Source organism: Micrasema longulum, unplaced genomic scaffold (assembly GCF_059751315.1).
Source record: "Micrasema longulum isolate JH-2025_06_02 unplaced genomic scaffold, ASM5975131v1 h1tg000953l, whole genome shotgun sequence".
NCBI lineage: Eukaryota > Metazoa > Arthropoda > Insecta > Trichoptera > Brachycentridae > Micrasema > Micrasema longulum.
This window is the reverse complement of record NW_028278144.1, coordinates 60500-75851: the sequence shown is the minus strand read 5'-3', so window position 1 is coordinate 75851 and position 15352 is coordinate 60500. Positions and strand designations below refer to the sequence as shown.

The 15352-nt window shown below is 39.1% G+C and overlaps 1 protein-coding gene across 1 annotated transcript in view; it reads right to left on the bottom strand.

Moving 5' to 3' along the window:
- LOC148277939 (zinc finger homeobox protein 3-like) overlaps nucleotides 1–14223 on the bottom strand; it is a 180892-nt gene extending 166669 nt beyond the window's left edge. Inside the window, exons 1-2 of the mRNA XM_088232148.1 lie at nucleotides 11338–14223; nucleotides 2210–5160 (exon numbers count right to left, since the gene is read on the bottom strand). Coding sequence (XP_088088274.1) covers nucleotides 2210–5160; nucleotides 11338–14188 — 5802 coding nt within the window. The 5' untranslated portion in view covers nucleotides 14189–14223. The remainder of the gene's footprint in view (nucleotides 1–2209; nucleotides 5161–11337) is intronic.
- Between the last annotated feature and the right edge of the window lie 1129 nt (nucleotides 14224–15352).

The following is a 15352-nucleotide window of genomic DNA, read 5'->3' as shown; positions in this document are numbered from 1 at the left end:
CGCAGCATTTGGTGTACCAGTGCAGATGAGGGAATTATGATATAGTATTATACTGCATTTTTAATCTGAAATTATTTTCTTGTCCAACTGGTTGCATTCTCCGGACAAATATGTAGCTTATAAAACATTGCATTCATGGGATGGTCTCGCTCCATACATGCATACATGCTCACGGCTCACTCACCCATACATAGAAGCATTGCGTTTTCATATGTCCAGGTAGAAATTTAGGGGTGCCTTTCAGAATTAGGGGTAACTAAATAAGCAAACACCAAAGATGCGATACACGGCACAATTAATGTAGCAAATTACGATGCAGTTTATGAGGATTCGCAAAACTGGGGGGAAATCGACCTGAGGAGAATCTGAACCCCACTTTAAGAAAAATGACGGTTAATGTGACGTAATTAGAGATTGATAACTTTGATTTTGCGAGAAGAATTTGGTGAGCCTTTTGCCACTAACATCTGCTTCGGTACAATGATTTGAGTCTCAAAACAATCTATCACAGCTCTCACTTCAGTTGGTATATTAATGAAATGTGTGTTGTGCAATCATCAAATCTCAAAAATACGCAGTGTATATTAGAAATATTTATATTTTTATAGGTATATTAGAAAAATATTACGTTTATATTATTTTTTAACAGGTGAAACGAATGCTATGAAATTTATGCAATTCAGGATATTATGTAAAACTTTTATTATTATGGATAACTTTTATTGCGCCATTTTCGTAACACAACACCCCAAGGGCGCTTTACAGAGTGATTATATCGACTAAATTTTTATAAAAATAATGTTTTAAACATTTGTTTTGAGAGATTTTATATTGAATAAAATCTCTGAAAAGGATTTTAGACATTGTCTTTCTAAATCAATTGAAATTTGTTAACATAAGTAAACTTTCATCGGGTTTGTTTAACAAATAATATTTTTCTTCAATATATTCTTAAAAACATGCAGAAAATGTATTAACACGTTTCTTAATGTATATAATGAAGTAACAAGTTATTTTCTTTTATAAATGGTACCTGCTTACATGCAATGATTATTTTATCAATACGTGACTAGAATTAATGAGAATTAAAAATATTATTTAATAAATGATAACTGTTTCGCTAATGTTTATTGTTTTCTGTATTAGTTATAGCTTTGATATTATGCAGCCGTCATGTGTAGGAAGTTTTAATAAATGTAATTTCCTAGCAGCTAATTGTTTCGACATAATGGCGCGTTTGGATAAAAATAATCAAAAGCGAACCTGTAGTTTGTACCGACATTAAGCTAGCGCGGAAATTAAAATGGAAATAAATATACGCTTACATTTAATTACAGGGAATTTCAGAAATAATGATTCACGACATTCTTAACTTCCATAAATCACATCGGGTACAGTTTATCCAGCCCTTTTAAATGATTTTTCAAATCTTTCGCATTAATCTGAGGCACGCGGGAAAAATGACCCAGGTACGTCATTATTACGATAATTGGACCAAACAATACGGACTTATGCAAATGTGCGGGATCAAAGAATGATTTCATGTTTGTAATTCCGTCAAATTACAGGCCTATGTTATTATCGTTCCATGCTTTCTCGAATCATTGCGTCTTTTTAATTTCGTCGAATGGCTCAGGAAATTGGTGAACTAAATTAGGAACGCCTTTGGGTTGACAGACAATGAATTATTATTTAAATTTGTTGATTCGAGTATGAAAGCGATCTGCATATTGCCGTCAATAGAAATATTAATGGTTGTAAAGAAATAAACAAACTAAGTTTAAAATATTTCTCTGTGTCCAGGCGGACGAAGAATACAGTATGTGTGTCAGAAATGGAGCCAGAGCCTAGACAAGTGTTTAAAAAGTAAAAAAATTGAGTGTGTGATGTAGTATATTAAATACATATAATGAATCAATTGAACATCATTTATTACGTTTATTTCTATTTTTATATATCTTTAGCATTTTAATCTTTTTTTTCTATTGAATATGTTCTGTAACTTAAATTATAAAAATAAAGCTTTTATTTTATTGGTTGGTTGGAAGAAATTGCCATTTGTCAATGAGCCCGCCAATGTACAAATAACATTATGTACAAAAAGTTAAATAAATAAATAAACATCAATAAAATTAAAAACTTACAATAATATCAACCACTATGTTTTGTAATTACCTAATTACGTATTTACAATGAATAAAAAACTTACCACTTGTTGATGCTGCATCATGGCGTGCTGCTGCTTAAGAAGAGCGGCCTGCGGACTGTCCTGGGGGGAGTAAGGCGGCGCCAGGGACATCTGGTCGAAGGGCGGCGGGGGCATCATCATGGGCACCAGGGGCGGCTGCAGGTTGAGGGCCGCCAGGGCGCTCATGTTCAGCCCTAGCGGGAGGCCCATGGAGAGCATCTGCGCCACCATAGGGTGCAGCTGGCCGAGCTGCTGCTGCAGCTGCATCACGCCCAGAGCCGCCTGCACTTCGCTCATGTGCTGCGCCAGCTGCATGGCGCCTTCGGCCGCGCGCTCCTCGGCGCTGTCCGGCGCGGGCGTGGAGACCGGCGGGGGTGCGGAGGCCGGCGCGGGCGTGGAGACCGGCGCGGGCGTCGCGCTCTCCCGCTCCCTCTCCCGCTCCCCGCCCCCGCTGGGAGACGTCACTCGAGGACTGGACGTCACTGTGGACGACGTCGCGGCTGTCACTACCACTGTTTTCTTCTCGTATTCACTCTTAAACTGCTCCGCGAACTGTTCTAAAAACTCTAACGGCACTTTATCTTTATGCACTTCCTCGCAGTGTGTCTTGAGCACCCACACGCTGGAGAACTCCTTGTTGCAGTGCTGGCAGGTGGACTTGGCCACTTCGGGCAGCTCGAGGGGCGGCTTCTCTTCCTCCGGCGCGGGGGGCTCGGGCGGCGCGGGGGGCGCCGGAGGGCTCGGTACCCTCGCGTTCTCCTTCTCCTCGTTTTCTCTCTGCAGTTTCAGCTGCCTCCGCTGGTGGTTCTCGTTGTACTGCATGACGAGGTCGAAGCCGAAGCTCTCCAGCAGGTGCTTGTATATCTGCGAGTCTGTTTTCTTGGGCGGGTTGTTATTCTTGGCCACCATGTCGTCGGCCGTTTCCTGCTGTTCTAGGTGCGCTAGTCCCGCTGCTGCCAGAGCTGCGGTGGCCGGGCCTAGCAGACAATACAGCGCCTGGTGCGCGTTCAACTGATCCTGCGTCGGGAACAGCGCGTGGCACCTACTGCAAGCCACGCCCTGCACCCCGGGGGAGGGGGGCCCGGGTCCCGCCGGGGACCCCCCGCGCACCCCTCCGCTGCTGCTAGACGAAGGGGATGTATTTTTAGGCGACAACATGTCTTGAAAGATTTTAGCGGGATCTTGTTTCGGGGTGTCCGGCTGTTCTATAAGCGGCTTGGATAGGTCGATTTGGCCGCTGATGGCGAGGTCTTGTAGCTTGCTGGCGCGAGTCTGGTGCAATACGGAGCGCATGTGGATATCGAGGGTACTGCCTTGCGTGTAGGCGACCTTGCAGATATTGCACTTGTATCGTTTCTTATCGTCCTCTTCGCTGGAGGTACTCTTGGGAGTGAGCGCGAGGTTGGAGGTGTTGAGTCCCGCTCCTCCCACCCCGGGAGAGCTCGGAGGGACGTTATTATTATTCTGTTGTTCTTGCATAGCGCGCTTTAATTTATGCAGATGGCTCACGCTATTATAATGCACAAGTAAAATATTTTTTTGAGTAAAAGATTCCTTACACACGTCGCATTTAAACGGTCTATTCGGGTCTAGGTACTTTTCCATAGGGTAGGTAAGTTTCTCGCCCTTTCTATGCAAAAGGGTCTTATTGTGAGACGTCAAGTAAGATTGTCTCGTAAATGCTACTTTACAACGGTGACATTTATATTTTCTATTTGGATCATTATAAGAATCTTCCGCCATCGCCTGAGAATTAAGATAATCCTCTAAGAATTGTTGATCTTTATAAACGATAGAATCATCAGAATTTTCCCCATCAACTTGATTACCGTCCTCGTTGCTAATATTATTCAGATCTTTGTTTTCTTCTAACTCCATCAGCTCCTCTTCGGTAAGCTTTAGCGACTCTTTTTTGAGAAGTTCGTTAGTTGAACTGTCGAGAACTTGTCCTTGTAGTCCGGCTAACAAGAGGGGATTATTCATGAGACTCTGTTTGAAGGTAGCGATCTCTTCTTCTGTTAGCTCGGAGTGGGAAGTCTCTACATGCTTATGGAGGGCGAGAATTGACCGGAAGCTACGGCCGCACAAAACGCACTTAGTCGCGTCGCGAATCATATGATACTGGGAATGCAGCTGTAATTTTTCCATCGTTTTGAATGCGAGACTGCATTGATTACATCTGTACTTATACACGTGTTTTTCGGAAACTGACATATTTGATATTGAGTTCTTTGCGTGAATTTCTTTAAAATGCATTTGCAGCGCTTGAGCATTGTTGAAATATTGATTGCACCCCTTTTTCCAACATAGATAACCGGGTCCTTGGGGCGTCTGTTTGAGCTCAAGATGACCAGTTTCATTCTGATGGATGCAGAGTTCATCTATATTTCGGAAGTTTTTGAGGCAAGTAGTACAGCGCTCGTTTTCATATTCGGAGTTTTCTTCACTCTGAGGGGACATTATTTCTCTGTCTTCCTCGAGATTTGCAGAGTCGTTTTTCTGACCGGAGTCTTTGCTGCTCGCTACGGAGTCTGGACTGACGAGCCTCGCGCTGTTGAGCCAATGGCTTTGGTCCACAAGCATGAGTAATCGTTGAAGTCCTTCCGAATTAACGGAATGGATCTGCATGACGTGTCTTTCAAGAGCGGGTCTGTCTCTGAATCCATCTTGGCAGAGTGGGCATAAGAAGGCCGGAGGTGTCGGTGTCGGAGCACCGTGTTGCGCAACGATATGAGCTTGCAGACGTAACTCGGAATCACTATTGAAATTACAAAACGGACACGAGTGCTGTTCAGCATTGTTTTCTTCTTGATGTTGGTTTTGCTGCTGTTGTAGTTGCTGCTGCTGCATTTGTTGCTGCTGATGCATCTGGTGTTGCATTTGCTGGTGAAGGTGCTGCTGTTGCTCTAAAAATTTGAGCATCTGCTGCTCTTGGCTGAGCTCGGGCTTCTGATCAACAGGTTCCTTATTATCTGTAATAAATAAAAATAAATAAATATCAGTTAAAATAAACAAAATGGATACGTAACGTAACCGAATGATTTCTTCTTAAAACAACAATAAAATAAAAATAGACAGATGATGATTATTTTATTTAAAAACAACCGTTAAAGAAGGTGTTTACTTAATAATCAAGTGAACAAAATTGATTTTCCCGTCATTTACAGAATTACCGAACGGATCCTTCACAAAAAAAACAATAATTGAAATACTGTAAACGCACGACCCACACACAAGACGTCCATTTACAAAATGCATCCGAAAAAATAATGTGTCCATAAATTCATGTATTTCGCCTTTTCTTCGAGCTTTGTATTACGCCATCAATTGTAGTGGATTCGAAGAGAAACCGAAACGCATTGAAGAAAAACAATGCACGATGAATAGTGCGTATTACCGTCTGACCAAAAATCGTGCAAACCGATCTTTTGAGAGTTTCCAGGTAAAAAGGACTAGTGTTCTAACAAGAGTATGTGATCTAAATAAGGTGCACACGGAACTGACAGTAAATAGATTATACTGGCTTCACGTGCGAAACTCAACTAAAGAAATGTTTTTACTGGACGAAAAACGTGTTATTCCCCTACCCACTTAACTGACGAGATAAGACTAGAGGTATGTTGTTAACTCAACATTCATATTTGGATAAAATTTATCGAAATTATATTTTTGGACAATCGGATTCCTTGTAAAACCAATATCTCCCGATTTCTATTAGTAAATAAGGGCGTGTTTGTTTTCCTCGAAGTATTTATGAAAATTGCACTGTGGTGAAAAAACTTTCACCACACGAACAAAATAAACACGCAAAAAATAACATCGAATTTCGCGTGATTTGTTTCGAACAAAACGATAACAATATTTTTTCCTCATTGGTTTATTTGAGAATTTCAAGTGACAGCAGTTTAATCAACGTTCAACATGCTTGTCACAATTTTCAATAAGATTCCAGTTTTATTCAAAGTACGTATCTACTTAAAAGTTAGCAAAAGATTTTGTTAGTGGGGACCCCGAGTGAAATGAAGTGTCAGTCATGTAGAAAAAAGCACAAAGAGAATGTATTTACGTCCAGAATGGGAGTAACTAAAAGCTAACAAAGAAAATGCTACATTCAATGTATTATGAGGCCATCCAAAGAATGTTCCATTATTTTTGCTAATACCATAGCTTGTCAAAACGAATGTCAAAAAACAATCAATTAGTTACATGTAATTTATTACGAAACAATAATAAGTTTAAAAACTAATCGTAAACTAGTTTTATTGACTGATGCGCCAATGTTGTAAATAATTTGACTAAAATAAAATAAAATGAAACACACTACATTTTATTTTTCTCTCTTTTATATTAGTAAATCCAATAACCACTACAACTTTGTAGTTTTGTCAAAAAAGTGACATCCTCATGGTTACTTAAAAAATTATGAATAACCCTGATAATGTCGATTTCTTGATGAAGTTAGGAATTCAACACAAAAACTAAAAATTTAATAAAAAAGCTAATTGGATTTGATAATTGTGGTCCTGCGACAAGTGTCGCATATTTAATAACCTAAAGTCTAAGGATTGAACGCCGTTCTACCACAACCTGATTCCCATTTGCCAATAGTGAGTTATTTACAACTCGTTGAAAATGGCCCTAAAATGGATATGTTTGAATAAATCATAAGAAAGCAAATACTGTTCTTAAAAATGAATTTGGAAATAATACGAGAAAAAAAACTATGTAGGTTAAAAAAGATACGTCGATTTTTAAAGTTCGACTGAGCGTAGTGATTTTTTTCTCGTAAAAAATAAACGTTGAGTTAAGCAAAAAAATATTATCTTTCAATCTTGTAGGGAATTGAACGTCCAGTCCAGAAACATGGCACCAAAACGGACTAAAATCTTTTCAAAAATCGTTAAAAATAAAAAAAATCTGAAGTCATTATGAATCACGTTTTTAAAAGCGAATTCTGTTATTCACTGTCTTAGAACGGTGGACCTATACAACCTTTGTTTGGAAGGCAAAGTAAGATATTTTATATTTTCGATGACTGTCGTTTTTTTATTGAAAAACCTTTATGTTTTTACACAAATATTAAAATTTCAATGCTTTTTTTATGAATAGCGCTAATAAAATGTAGAAATATATTTTTTTTAATGCGAGAAGAACTCAATTGGGTACCAATAAAAAAGAGACTCATTTATTAAAATATTCTTGTTTTTATATTGAACTTTTTTAACAATCAAATGCTCAAACACTTAGTCAATAAAATAGTGTTTAATGTCATCCAATTTTCATAAGCATGTAACTATAAATAAGCATAAAATGAGACTCCCATTTAAAAAAATCCAAAGCATTATGGTTTAATAATGAAAAGAGTTTGAATAAATTAAAAATGAATGTTTTGTTTACTGTAAGATGGTATAAATTACATGTAATTAAAGTAAGTGTAAATATTCAATAATTATAAGGCTTAAGAACTTAAGAAATAAGAAAATGAAAAAAAGTTGTAAAAGAGCAGGACTCAAAACTTAGACCCCTGATCCACGAGTCCGTGGTACTCCCGCGTAACCGCAATCCAGTTTATACAAATAAATCATTAATATGCGTCATAAAAGAGGGCTTATTGCTAAAAAGCGTTTTTTCTTATTGCACCCACATCAAAAAATTTAATAACTAATTTATATTTTTGGTCCAGATTTTTTTCTATCGCAAAGTTTGAGAAGCTTTCGAACCAGAGTCCGGTACTGATACAAGAACAATGAATGTTTCGCACACAGATGAACAGCATCCGAGTATTGGTGCATAAACAGAGGGCAGCAGTGAAGGTGTGTTAGTGAAGTAATACGAGGGATACGTACTTAGGCATTAGTGGAAGAACGCGAATAAAAGACGGATTAATTTTTATTCGGTGATTCGACAAGAGGGTATTAAGCAGAATTATCCTTGTCCAAGAAGCTGTACAGCACTTTTCATAAAAATAATATTTTTTTATTTTCAATACAAGTTCAAATCAAAGAGATCTTGACAGAATTGATCAATTTTGAACAGATGTTTTCAGGGATTTTGACTTGTCATTCATTGGCTAGTTGAAATGACCGATTTACACACTGTGTAACACTCACAAATCTGCCCACGTCTTGGCGTCCACATTTCTTGAATTTCTGAGATTTTTTCGTCCGTTTAGATGCAAATTCATAAACATTCGCAATCTTCTTAGCTATTCTTTCGCTGTCCAATCGCTCTACGTTTACAAACCAACGCAGAATCGCTTTCTTGATTTTATCGATAATACTTATCGCTGCCTTACATGAACAGTGTTTTGCAATAACCAATTATGTGACAAAATTGTGTTTTTCGGTTTTTTTAGTTTAACCCTTTACTGTTTATTACAAAGTAAAACACGAATATTTTATTTTGTAACAAACAGTAAAGGTTTTTGAAATAAACATTAAGCGAAACTAATGGTTGGCGTTATAAAAAATGTGTCAAGCCGCACCAACCTTGAATTGAGATGATTTTAGCATTTTTCAAAAATATGATTAATAATTTAGGTTGGGTGTTAAGTTAAGTATATAAAAAGTACTTCATACAATAAAAAAGATGATATAATTTTTATATTTATTAATAAACCAATATTTATAGAACACCTTAAAAAGTTTTACCTTTGTCAGAACAATTAAGAAAAAATGCTTTAAACAAACAAACTTTTAAAAATTAAAAATAAATTAAAATTTTCCTTGACAATTAAATTTATAATATTGTTAATTTAAGTTTAAAAAAATACCAAAATAATAATTTTATAAACAATTATTAGTATATTTTACTATGATGGAAATTTTTTAGTAAAAAATGAATACAATTTAAAAAAGAAAAGAATGTACCTCTTAATGAAGTACACGTGTTTATTAGTCATTATAGTACCTGCCTAATTATAATAAATTTTAATCGACACGATAAAATTACATGTTTAATGCATTCATAATAGATATACATCGAGTTGTTTTCGCGCAATGTTTCGAACGCGGCGGCCGTTTACGATCGAAATAATAGTCAGCGAGCAAAATATTTCAATCAATGCTTAATTATTCCTACAATCAACGACGCGACGCAACTCTTCAATAAATAAATAATCAAGAAAAATGCGAAAAAAAACATTCGACCGTGTGTCATCGGCCGAGCATTCTTACAAACATCATCACCCCCCCTCCCCGTCTTTTGTCTCGCTCCGATATGCAGATTTACAATACATTGTCCTTCTTAATGTAGGCTGTCTCGCTCGGGCGGTATGGCGGGGTCTCCTTCGCGCACCGAGGGGGCGTGACCGAGCCGAGCCAATGGCAGTTGGGCTCCGTAAAAGGCGCGTTATTAAAAACCTGTATTAGACGCTCGAGTTTCAATTTAATTTGAAATGTTATAATTCTATTATTTAGACGTTTATGGATGTGTCTGGAAGGAGATTGATCAAATTACATTGCTCCGAAGCGTGATCAGACATTTGGAATGATCAAAGAAAGAATTTCATTAATTTATAATAAGGTCTAAGGGACCTTATACCTACACATTTTTCTTAATTATTACAAAGGTAGGAACTAGAATAAAACGTTTTATCCTAAAGACTCAAGATAATGGTACTCTCGAAAAGTTGAAAAAAAGAATTATTGTTTTTCGCTAAAAAAAAGAACCGAATTAGAAATTGAAAAACGACCATAAAAACGGCATAAACAATTCATCAAAAAAATAATCTATGAACCAGCATGCAGTAATTTTTAAAAAAAGTATGGCGATTTTTGTGTTACAGATTCTACAACGTTTTTAGTTGATATATGAAGATTAAATGGGCATTCTAAATTATTTTGTGAATTTAAAAATAGACATCGAATAATACAATGCTGTGATTGGCCGGATGTATTCTCAAATAATAAATTACAGAACACGTCAGTAGCGAGGGAACGAATTGGATTTAATTGAAATCAAGCAAACACTTTGAAAGAATACGTCTTTTGCGTAATCTAAACTCTAGTGTGATCGAACTTCCATTGTCCAGTATTTGACGCACGGGTATTTTTACATTTGGACATGGTTTTTACTGCTGCTTTTAAAGCGATTCAAAATTCTCCGTTATGAATTCAACAAAAAAAACGATTGAAGACATGTAAAATGAAGCAGCATTTTTTCTTACGAAGTGCGCCAATTGTTAGTAAATTAATGATTTATTACTTATGTGCATGTGATGAATGAATAAAAAATAAGTTTTGAAAAATAAAAAGCGTGTTTTTTTACGCACAAGAGCGATAAAATATGATTTGGTTAGAGTTTTTTGAAAGACGCCTTATTTTGCTTTGAAAACAAATGAAATGACATTTTGATTAATCCAGTTTTTTCTTACGTGTTGGGTATATTTGAGTATAATGATTTGATAAACTTTAACAAAAATATTTTGACTAGGTACGAAGCAGCGATTCAAGCATGTATACTCCTTCCAGAAAACAAAAGAATGAAGAACACGTGACAAACGTTTAATGAGTGATAGAGAAAGTAGGGTACCAACGAAACGAGTCTACAACAAATTTGTTGATCATCGTCATCATAATTTGAAAGGTTGTGTAACATCTTTTTAACCACTCCATTTACGTGTTGAATGTTGTATTAAATTAACAGATAAACTTTTTTGTACGACAGATGGTTTGTTGTTGCAACACCCAAAAGCTTACATTGTCCGTCCAAGACAACGAGCTTTTATTTTTTTCCTCGTGTCCTAAATTATTTTATCGATGATTATTTTTGTTTCATAATTACACAGCAGCTAAAAGTAGGTGAACTTTAAAATTTAAAAAGAAATAACCGACAAGCTCTGTAATTGTTTTGGGTTATTCACCATATGGGAGTCGGGAAGCGGCGTAAAACCAACTACTTCCTTTTATTTGAAACGAAAGCCCTACTGATAATTAAAATATGTTGTTTTTATATTTATTCAAACTATTATTATTATAATTAATTTCAATAAAATAAGTTAAAAAGACTTTATTTATTCTTTGTACTTGTATAATTTTATTTACTCAGGACAGGACTTTAGTCTCGTGGAGTGGGTATTTATGTCTCAAAATGAATTGTAAAATGAATTACTGTAAATATATAAATGATATGTTGAAATGATATCTCACCTGTTTCAGAATCTCCAAATGACTGGTCTGGTTGGAGCATCAGTTGAAAGACTTCACCGATGTCAGCGGGCATGTCTTTACCCTCGGAGCGGCGTTGAAGTTGATGAATCTGCTCCATCTGAAGGTGATTTAGAGACCGAGCATGTTGCAGCAAAGGCAAACGAGCACGTGACACAAATCCACAGAGTGCACATCTCGCTCTTGTTCCCGGTGGAGCTGAACGCAAGAGCCTCAAAAGCAGAGCGCCAGCTTCGTGTCTAGATCCAGCAGCGTGAAGTTGAAGTTTATGAGCGGAGTTGGTATAATAGTCACATGCGTTGCATCTCACTTGAACGCCACCAGCAGCTGAAGCGTACTTCAGTTTCCATTCATTTCTTGGACCACCCTCTTTCACATGGTTTACGTGTTGAAGGCGTTGCAGGTGTTTATCAGTCTTGCAATGTAGTTGGAAGTTAGCTTTCAAATTAGTTTTGTACGTGCAAAGCTTACACACATAGTGACCTGCAACCAGGGCGAGAATTTCTTGTTCACGCACTTTCGTTCGGTCTTGTGCTAAATGTTGAGCCAAGGCTTCCAGGGAGTCTGTAGAAAAGCAATTACAAACACAGCATGAATATATGCGGTCTGGATCTGGATCAGCGGGTTCCGGAGGCGGTTCCATCGTATCAGGATTAAGGCCAAGATCAAGGTGAGGTGCTAAATCTGGCGGGCCATGACCGGGCAAAGGACCTCCTGTCATCAATTGAATCATTAATGCTTGATTGTACGCCATATCAGCTAATGCAGCTTCAGCATTTGGAAGTGGCTTGTCGGCTGGCAACAGACCGGGATGGAAATGAAGGAGGCCTTCGAGTTGCTGCTGGCCGTGCTGATGTTGATGTTGTAAAGCTGACAATGTTTGCATATGTTTGACATTTTGTTGCAAAACAAGCATGTTGTGCGTATGCTTTTCAGATGTCATATGAATGCGTAAATTTCTCGCCACATTTGTTTCATAGTTGCATACATCGCAACGAAAGGTGGGCTTTGGCTTATGAGAGGTGACCGGTGAGTGATGTGGTGGCGGAGGTGGTTTGTGTGGTCCTGGAGGAGTATGTGGTGGTGGTTGAGGCGTTAGGGGTTCTCCTCCTCCACCACCCTGACCACCACCATTTTGAAGTTCTTGCATATTATTCAAATGCTTATCAGACTGCATGTGAATGCTGAGATTTCCTTTGGTTGTCGTAGAATAGTTACAAACTTCACAACGATATGGTTTGTAGCCACATGTATACGTTTCACCTCTAGCTAGTCGAGGATGAGGCTGACCTGCGATGCAATAAATACAACTCGTTTCGGCTTCAGGATGTTTTTCTTTCATATGAATTTCAAGTGTCTCCTGATATTTGTAATGCCAATTGCATTTAGGACACTTAAGAGTTTTGCAAGAATTTCGACTATGCATTCCAGCTAGTGGTCCACCCATTCGACTGGAGGTAAGAATCAGTTCACATTTGGGACAGTCAGCGGCTGATGGTCTTCCTTGTAAATGTTCGGGACACACGCCGATCGTTGTTCCCGAGAGGAAAGCCGGTGGAGCCGGGAGATTGGAGAGAGATGCCAGGGAGGAAGGGGCAGGTGTCCCGGGAGAGTTAGGAGAACCTCCTCGCGACTGGATGGAGGCATTGATGGCTTGAGGATTTTGCACCGTAATAAGAGACATTGGCGGATCTCCCCACATATTATTAGGGCCTCCGCTTCCACTCCTACCACCGTCCATATTTTCTTGTCTTTCGCAGGAACCATTGTCGAGTAAACTATCATTATTACTATCACTAGCGTTAGAGTCTGTCTGTTTATTCATTAAAGAATTAGGAACTTCCGTTACGTCAGCGGACCCCGGGAGCGGGTGAGAAGAGGAAGGCGGAGAAGCTGCTCCCGCCGGCTCTAAGAAGGATACGAGGGGCTCCTTCTCCTTACCCACACACTGGATGATCGCCGATGAGTTTTTGCGCGCGAGAACATCTTTTTCGCTGTCTAGCAGCGCTAGTCCATGGTCAGTCTGCGCGTGCGCAATGAACGATTTAGCATACCCAAAACTCAGTTTACACACAAAACACATAAGAATTGGTTTAACCGGTACACTGAGACAGTCGCGGGCACGATAATGATCTCGCAGCTGGGCAGGTCGCGTCTTATCCCGAAAGCTAAAAACGCGGTAGGTGTGCACGGCTGGTGGGTCAGGAGCGCGAGCGGGTGGTGCTCCCATTGCGCACAACGCACCGTAGAGCTGCTGACGCGACACGTAAACAGCACTCGCAATCTGCGGAAACTCCCGCGGTGCATCAGCTGGAACTCCGCGCCCATCTACGATGCAGCCATCGCCCAGAAGCCGGGGCAGACTGGCCTCCTCATCGGACAGCTCCGACTCTTCGATGATGTAAGCGGAGCCATCGGGGTTATAAACAATCTTTCCATCGAACTGCTCCACGTCCGAGGACATGCTGCAGTTGTCTGGTGTATGGCGGGGTGCATGGGCGGGGTGGGTATTGTGAGCAGCGTGCGCCGCGTGCGCTACGTGCGCCGCGTGCGCGGGGTGTGGCGCATGCGGCGGGTGAAGCGCCCGCGGAGGGGAGGCGGCAGCCTCCTCTTCGGGACTCATCTCTTCCTCTTCGTAAGCGTAGGAGTTTTGCGGGTCGTCCCGCTTCCGTTTCCTTTTGCGCGCACCACAGGGGGCGCTAGTGGGCTCGGGCCCCCCGGCCTGTCCCTGCGCTGGTCCCAGTGCGTGACCGGGCTCCTGGCCGTGGCCCTGACTGTGCGCTAGTCCCTGAGCCTGTCCTTGAGCCAGTCCTGGCAGCACCGGGCTGGGCATGGCGCCTGGGGCCGGCCGGCATCACATCCCTCCCTGAAACCATGAAAAATACACCCGTTAGATAGAGAAACAACAACTATGACAAACTTAAAATATGAACGAAAAATTATTCAACTAAAAGTTGTATGTTTTTAGAATGTTACATATAAATAAAGGCATATAAATTTTAAGAAAATAATTACACTTAATTTACTATCAAAATACTGATGTAATGTAGGTTTAACAATAAATTCAATTAGTATGTATTTGAAAGCTGGTTGTAAGCTCAATAAATATTTTATACAAAAACACGTTATCAATACAACGCTACCTACATTAGCTAAGTATTATAAAACAGTGTGTAACAGTTTCTCCATGTCCCCAACCCTCGTTCTACCTGCCTCGCGCCACGGAAGAAAATAATATTATCCCATTAATAATAAAGAATGGTTTTCCGGCCGATTTCGCGACTTCTTTAGGACATAAACCATAATTTCGTGTGACACGTCACGGGATTTATGGCTCCAGGAATAATCCCCTGCCGTAACTAATTCATACTGCGACGGCGAACACAATGAGAAGACGCCTAACGAAAACGAAAACGCAAAAACAACAAGGGTAAAGAAGGAATGAAGATGAACAAAGAAGTATCGAAAATCAGCAAACTATACAAAGTTAAATTAATCATCTCGTTTGATAATGGCCAAGTCTTTACTTAAATGCGCTCGCCATTAGATACATCATTTGGCAAAGTTTTTGTTGTAACTTTGAGGGTGAATTTTTTATATGTTTTTTTAGAAGGGTTAATCATGTCTTCGGTAGGGGCAGGTGATGTTCGTTCACTCGGCGTTTTCCATTGTTTACTTAGATAAAGGGCATTTTTAAAAACTGTTATTGCGTAAGATGGAGATGGTGAGTATAAGAAAAGGCTTTTTCTATTGAAGGGATTATTAATATTTTTCACCAGGAATATAATAATCCCGATTATATCTGCTTATTTTTGTATATTTTTTTAGCGTTTAGAAATTTCAAAAGGGCGCTGTTTATTTGTTTTGGTTGAAAAAGGAATTAAATTTAGGTACCAACACAAGAATCATTTTTATTTTTATTTTTTATTTATTTCGAATACAAACAGATGTACAGGTTAAATGAATATTTTTTTTTTTAAAAATTATATAAAATGTA